The sequence below is a fragment of the Nansenia antarctica genome (assembly GCF_963989245.1).
Source record: "Nansenia antarctica genome assembly, chromosome: 20".
Lineage (NCBI taxonomy): Eukaryota > Metazoa > Chordata > Actinopteri > Argentiniformes > Microstomatidae > Nansenia > Nansenia antarctica.
Genome location: NC_137693.1, coordinates 4,004,486 through 4,011,985, shown reverse-complemented (window position 1 = coordinate 4,011,985; position 7,500 = coordinate 4,004,486). Strand labels below are relative to the sequence as shown.

General features: G+C 44.5%; 2 protein-coding genes across 3 annotated transcripts in view; both read left to right on the top strand.

The window, feature by feature from the left end:
• The window catches only part of synj1 (synaptojanin 1), a gene marked incomplete at both ends in the record, with an annotated part of 29,871 nt that extends 29,419 nt beyond the window's left edge, over positions 1–452 (top strand). The window contains one exon of the mRNA XM_080549982.1: positions 1–452. This exon is cut by the window's left edge and continues 670 nt beyond it. Coding sequence (XP_080406108.1) covers positions 1–452 — 452 coding nt within the window.
• A 3,415-nt stretch (positions 453–3,867) lies between these two features.
• On the top strand, positions 3,868–7,352 carry cfap298 (cilia and flagella associated protein 298). 2 transcript variants are annotated; one of them, XM_080549646.1, is made up of 8 exons: positions 3,868–3,950; positions 4,741–4,890; positions 5,146–5,313; positions 5,851–5,918; positions 6,065–6,223; positions 6,512–6,643; positions 6,759–6,854; positions 6,972–7,352. In XM_080549646.1, exons 2-8 carry the CDS (start codon positions 4,752–4,754, stop codon positions 7,077–7,079), a joined length of 870 nt encoding a protein of 289 aa, XP_080405772.1. In that variant the 5' UTR covers positions 3,868–3,950; positions 4,741–4,751; the 3' UTR covers positions 7,080–7,352. The 2 variants fall into 2 exon arrangements, with proteins under 2 accessions (XP_080405772.1, XP_080405773.1); XM_080549647.1 differs by having other exon boundaries at positions 3,898–3,950; positions 4,751–4,890.
• Positions 7,353–7,500: the final 148 nt, after the last annotated feature.

Here is a 7,500-nt window from a genome sequence, read left to right as displayed (position 1 = left end):
CTGCACCCCAACTCCACAGAACCATGTCACTGTTTGGACAGTCGCCCGCGCTCGCTCCTGCCCCTGCACTCCCCCTCGCCCCTGCGCTCCCCGTCGCACGTCCTTCGTCTACCCCCGCCCCCCTCATGCCCCCCCCTCCCCCGGCCGGGAAACCCCCCCAGCAGTGGGTCACCTTCGACGACGATTTAAAGAAACCCACGGCAGCCAAGGCTCCTCCAATCACAGAGCCCATCTTCCCCCCCGGCTCCTCACTCCCCCAGCCCCAGACTCAGTTCCCCGGCTCTGGGTTCGACTTGGACCCCAACTGGGCGTCATCCCACGCCGCCTCCACATTCCCCTCTCTCCCTCCTCCCCCTATTCCAGCCAGGACGTTACCCAGCAACCCCCCCCCGGTGGTCCCAGCCAGAGGCTACGACAGCTTCCCTTTCCCCAAGGAGTTCACCGAGAGATAGTATCATGACAGCAAACATCTATAGTGCATATCTAGGAGACGTATACGTATGATACATGGGTGTACGTGTGTGTATGGTTTGTATGAAGAGTCAGGTATTAAAGAAGTCTAGACTACTCTCCCCTTCTGAATCCGATAGAATGATATTATCTCTTAGCCCTGAAGCAGTCGAACAGCAACATGGGGAACATATGATGTACAGATATGTGTCGGGTCCTTTCAAAGGAGACGCTTGCTATTCTTATCTCCACGCGATTATGTGAATATTAATGGTTCTGATGTTTATTTTTGTTTATGGCAGGAAACATGTGCCTGACTTGTGTCTCTATATCTCTAACTCTATAAATGCATATATATAGAAATATATATCGATGCGCACAAATGTGTGTGAACTCCTGTGCAATATTGAACACGCGGCCATTACAGCACGCTACTGTGTACCGCTGGTGTTCAGCATCCCTGAGGTAATTACATATGATCGGCAGTTACGGAGGACAACATCCACTCACACTCTCTCATTGATATGCATACCGCAGTCGTAGCCTAGTCCTAGGTTAGTCCAGAGGAATAATCACATTTTGGCACCTTTTAGAAATAGAAAACTCACTTTTTCGGCTTTTCACAGCTTATTCGGAGTAGGTGTGTGCATGGCAGGAGGCCATACTTGCCTCTAACAAAAAAAAAGTTGTTTATCGGCATTGATCCGAAAAAATCCCGTTGACCAAACCTGCACAGAGTTTGCAGTCTGTTACAGAGTTTCATAGTCTGTTTATTACAGTACGTCTTCATATCTCTCTGTATCAGGCATGGGGGGCGGCGGGTGGCGGCAACGTGTGAGGGCCTAGAGATCTCTGTGCAGTGCAACACCTATTTGATCATGAATGTAAAATGTATGGATGTTGCACTGGTAGTCTCAGGTCAGGTGTTGAGAGACCCCCCCAGTCAGAATGGTATCCGTGTGGAGACCGTGTTCCACTGACTCACCCCAACGCACTGCCATGGGATCGGTACAGCGTCCCGTTATCACGGTCATGGATGATGATATGGGATGACCAGTCCGACCTGCTGTACTCTCTCTCTCTCTCTCTTCCGTAATCCCCTTGTGTCTCTGGGCTGTTGTGCTTAGCTGAATATGTTTTGTAGCCGTAGCCTATATATAGAGATATATATATATATATAAAAAAAGATGAACATTTATACATAGTGATTATGTATGTTTTCAAACAGGAAGCTTAGATGCTAGATGTGTGTATATTTGTGAAGTCTGTATATGCACCGGTAACTGGTAACAGCTCGGCTCTCGAATTCACGTTGAAGCCCAAAGCCTCGGATGAGAGAGAGAGGGAGTTGAACAGACCCTGAGGGCTTTGACCTGCTTCTTTCCCTATATGTGCATACTGTATGTATATCCCAGTACTTTTATTCTTCTTTGTTGATCCAAAGCTTCGAACTGTACTGCTGTATATATATACGTTTTTGGAGATCGGGATCTCAACATGGAGCGATCAGGGGACGGTGGTCAGAACAGAACGAGAGAAACAATCGACGCGCTTTTGTGGTGTGCTATGAACGTGCATTTTTGGGTTTGAGCTTTTCATTTCTTGCAAAGATGGTACTTTTTGGATTTCTAGGAAGTTACTCCTTGACAAATCTATTTATTATTGATACTGTGGTGAGAAGTACTGTGTTGTGTTTGAGGTGTATTTGTCTGTCATTGTGGGTTTGTGTGTGTGAGTGTGTGTGTTGCTCTTGTGCTTGAGTGCAAGTGTGTACAGTGTTGGTAGGGGGGGGGGGTAGCGATGTTTGTCAGGTTTCCTCCTTGGGTCTTTGATGATTATTCTAAAGTTTGTGCTCTCTCAGATGCTAAACTAACAGCCACTCTAACTGCTAAGCTCAACACTATCCTCAAGTGAGGGGAAACTGCCCTATAGCAGCGCCAATGGCTTATTGTCCTCTGTCACCATGTCTAAACTAGAGTATTCTGCACACAGTAGCCTTATGATCAAGCACATCAGTAAATATCATATCCAGCCCCTCTCGTGTGTGTGGTCGTCCCAGGTGCTCCACCGGTGTAGTGTGGTGTGTGTTATCTCTTCCAGAGACAGAGGTGGTTATGTGTGTTTGTTTCTTTGTTTGGAGATGTATTGTCATAACCTCTCAATACGTTCACGCTAAAAAAACCTGCAAGTGTCATCAAGCCGTAAAGCCCTGATTGTTGATGAGGTGTGGTGATGTCAGAATATCAGTGATGTGACAGTATTCCAATGTTTCCCTGTCCTACCTACAGTACTTAGGTCTCTCCAGGGTTACAGTTACAGTTACAGTAACCCATGATGGCACAGGTGTGTGTGTAAAGAATGGTTTAGTAGTGAGTGGAACAGAAAGGATTTGCCCTCAAAACTATTGTTTAGAACGATTGGATGATGTTGTCTTGTCCACCCCCCACCCTCCTCCCCACCCCCCCCAACACAGTTTATGGTTGGTGTGCTATTCCAGCTTGAAGGGTCCAGTTTTGTTCCGGGGGACTGGGTTGTGTGGGGAGGGGTTCCAAAAAAATACCAGCTTAAAAAATGCTACTAATATATTGTGCTTTGTCCATAAAAATAGCTGTGTTATCATTGCAATCCAAAGTTTGGGATTTAGACTTCACTATTAACACACTTAAAGAAGTCACATTGTCAGCAAGTGAGTCGGTTTGGCTGCTTCCATCCCTGTATTGGTCACTGGAGTTGATGTAACCACTACCATGCATTTATTTGTATGCTAATTTGCCAAGTGCAGTAGATCGCCGAAGCATTAATACTAGCCAGCGCTTAAAGAGTGTCATGTCATGTTCAAGAGGAGATTTTATAGGAAACAAATTGCTCCTTTTGTGAGGTTAGTGTCCCTTTATAACTATATCCCATAAATGAGTATGTGTTGTTGACCATATTATGTATGTATTAAAGAGAACAGAAAAACTGCAATTCATGTATTAGTATATCTAAGGTTCCATAATTTAAGTGCACAGCTGATTGCACATTTGTGTATGAAACAAATTGTGTTGTATGTATGCAATAATAAATGTAAATTGACCTGAAATGACTTGTGTTCTCATGAGCTGTGCACCTCGACTAAGCCAAACTGGGTACTATATTCTGTTTGTTGTTCCTATCTCAATACAAAGGAAGGTAATTATCACTGTAAATCATACCTTTTAGAATCACAATGAAACTGATTTTCATTCAAACGTCTTATTAATGCTGGCACAAAGCTTATTAGGACAGTATTCTTCTCAGGTATGGGTGAACAGCCGTGAGATGTGGGGGTTGTAGGTCTTTCTTTTTTCTTGGGTGCCTGTATAAGGTATATTACGGTAATAACCCGGAATTGAGGTTGCGTGCAATCGGAAGTTATCGGCTTTTTCCAAATATTGACATCCCACTACTACTACTCCTCGCTTCTGTTGAATATCTCTCCCAGTCTGATCGTGTTTTGGACTTCCATCCCCACCATAACAGTAAGTAAGTCTGCCCTTGTTCTTAAAGGGAATATTTGGAAACCTTGTTTGTGTCACAACGTTCCTGCCTGTGCATGTTTATATAGTTAGTGTGTTGGGCTGGCTGAACAAACACAACACAAGTTGGCGCTAACTAGCTAGCAGTCCAACGTATATTGGCAAGTTTGTGTGCTGTTGCTATGGTAACGTAGCGACCCAAACAGAAGTGGCCCCCAAAAGTGCCGTCTTTTAGCTAGTCACCAGTTATCTGAAGAGAGTAGGCAACTCGTGACGTTAGAATTATAAGGTTCTATCTCAAAATTGAGTTTTTTACATAATCTGATCCATTAGGTGTTTGTTAATGCCTGTGTGGTGTTATTTTTTAAATGTTGACATTTTTGAGTTAGTAATTCATAAAATACAAAGGTTCCATCTCACAGAACATAATGGAATGTAAAAACTTTGACGCTCAATATCTCTGAACTGCCCTAAACGGAGATAGAACCTTATCATTCTAAACGGAGATAGAACCTTATCATTCTAAACGGAGATAGAACCTTATCATTCTAAACGGAGATAGAACCTTATCATTCTAAGCTCACGAACTAGCTACTACAGCCAACGTACATATTGGCAAGTTTGTGTGCTGTTGCTATGGTAACGTAGCCACCAAACAGAAGTGGCCCCCAAAAGTGCCGTCTGTTAGCTAGTCACCAGCTATCTGAAGAGAGTAGGCAACTATCAGGCTTGTTACCTAGATCCATTGAGTTACCTACTTATCTTGTCTTGTATACATACTAACTACTACTAGATCTCTACAGAATGGTGCAGCTGCACGTGAAACGCGGGGATGAGAGCCAGTTTCTGTTCACCACGACGACGGACGTCCCGTTGGAAACGTTGATCCAGCAAGTCACAGACATCTACAACGGGCGACTGAAGGTGGACAGGATATGTTCAGGTTGGTGTGGCCCCCCTGCCTGGTCTTAGGGCTTGTTATGCAACATGATCCAGTCATGTCCCACCACTCATTTAAATTGTTGCTCCCCCCCCCCAAATAGACTGAAACGTTTGTTCTCTATTGATTTTGATCTAAAGTGTCGTTCCCCCAGGATGTTGTTCATGTTGCAGAGTCTTTGTGCCTGCCTCGAATATTTCCTCCTGAATATTTCCTCACTGTTTCATTATCGTGTGTGTCGTCGTCGTCCCCCCCCAGAAATGCCAGAGATGGCAGACCATGGTGTCACACTCCCCCCCAACATGCAGGGGCTGACAGATGAACAGATTGTGGACCTGAAACTGATGGACGAATGGGAGGAGAAGTGTGTGCCCAGCGGAGGAGCACAGTTCAACAAGGACGACCTCGGAAGGAGGAACGGACACGGTGAGACACCAATACAATACAACATTATCATCCCACAAGGGGGGGGGGGGAGTTAATTTGGTCCATGCAGGCTCAGAATAAAAGACAAAAAGCACAGTGCTTCGATTGTGTGGTTTTGGTCTCGAGTCCACACAAATGTAGTCCCTGTGTGTCTGTATTATAATAATAATAATAATAATAATAATAATAATAATAATAATACATTAGACTTATATAGCACTTTTCTAGACACTCAAAGACGCTTTACAAACTGAAAAGATCGAGTAGTAAAATAAAAAGAAACAAACGAATAAATAAAAGAAAGTATAGGGGTCTAATACATTTTTAGATGACTAAATCTAAATCTAAGTGTCTTTGTAGGACAATCTGCTCTGTATACTGCAATTACACCTAGAGCAAGCAACACCAGCGTCCTCTCTCAACCGGCATTTTTTGAAAAGTGAAAAGTCTTACGAGTATGATCAATGTCAGAGATTACCATTTTCTTCAGTGGGTGAATGTTCTACAATGTCCTGAACCTGCTTTTGATTCCACTAGCTCCAAATGAGAAGATGAAGGAGGTGTTGAGGAAAACGATGGAAGAGGCCAAGGCACTGATGTCTAAAGTAAGTATGCTGTCCTCTTTTACTAGTGAGGACGGTCATTTTAATTGTATTCCACGTCTGAGGTAGTGGACTAAAGGGACCCCACTCGTTTATTCTTGACGGACCTTTTTCTTGACGCTTTTCTTCTTTCTCCGTGCCCACTTCAGAAACAAGTGCAGGCCAACGTGTGTGTTACCATGGAGATGGTAAAGGAGGCCTTAGACCAGCTGAGGGGTGCAGTCATGATTGTGTACCCCATGGGCCTGCCTCCCCACGACCCAATCAGGATGGAGTTTGAGGGGCAAGAAGACCTTTCAGGAACACAGGTAAGCAGCTGAACCTGTTGTTTGGGTTGATGTCGCAGTCAGTCAAATCTCCCTGCATGTTTATGTCTGGTAGTGTCAAATGTTCTTTCAATAGAGCTGCTTTGTTTTGGCTTTTCAACTAAATCAAGACAAAACAACCTACAGTATATTACCTAGCTCTTGCTGGTAAGCTATGGACCAGGTTGCAAAGACCACAGTCTACCAGTGGATATCATAGTGTATTGTCATCACTGTAACATAGTGTTCTCCCTCTGCTCTCTCTCTCTCTGCCCCCCCCCCTTCTCCCAGGCCTCTCTTCAGGTGATCCTAGAAGAAGAGGCCCAGCTGTGGTGGGCAGCTAAGGAGATGCAGAGAGGCAAGAAACTGCAGGACTACATCGGCAAAAACGAGAAGACCAAGATCGTAGTTAAGATACAAAAGGTGGGAGCCTTAGCCTTCTGCCCAAAAATCGGCCATCGTCATGTGATGCAGCTTCTGCGTTCTCGCGTGAATCCTGTTTTGAGCTGTTTACCCAATGTGCTGCTGTTCCTTTCAGAGAGGCCAGGGGGCGCCAGCGAGGGAGCCTGTGGTCAGTGAGGAGCAGCAGAAACAGATGATGATGCACTACTACAAGAGACAGGAGGAACTCAAGGTGGCTTACATTGACACTTTAGGAAATGCACACGCACTTTAACATCGACAAACACAGATAACCCTTCAGATGTACATAACCTGACACTAAAGTTTGTTTTTATTGGTTCTCTTACAGAAACTGGAGACGGACGACGACAGCCACCTGCAGTCAGACTGGTCAGACAGACAGGCCTTAAAGAGGCAGTTCCAAGGACTCAACAACATCAAGTGGAGTCCCCGATAGAGACGTCAAACACAGGAGCCGCTGCTGAACCTTCCGGATCCACTCTGCTGCAGCTCTCCTCTACCCATGCCTTAAACCCAACGGACTGCTATTCTAAAGCAACTTTGTTCAAAAGCAGCACATTTCTACAAACCGCTGTGTTACGACCTGGAATCTGTTCACTTATTCTGGTTGCTTGTGTGATGTATTTTGTTTTCTGGTTGCCTGTGATATTTGTTTTTAGACTGTATATAATCTTTATTCAATGACAATACCACACAAATGTCATGTTACATGTCCATCAAATTAAATATTATGAACTGTGTCTGTCCAATGTGTGTGTGTGTGTGTGTGTGTGTGTGTGTGTTTTGTGTTTTGTGCATTAATATCAATGTAGATGTGTGTTCATAATGATGAGTCAGTGTTGAGTCACAGGAAGTTG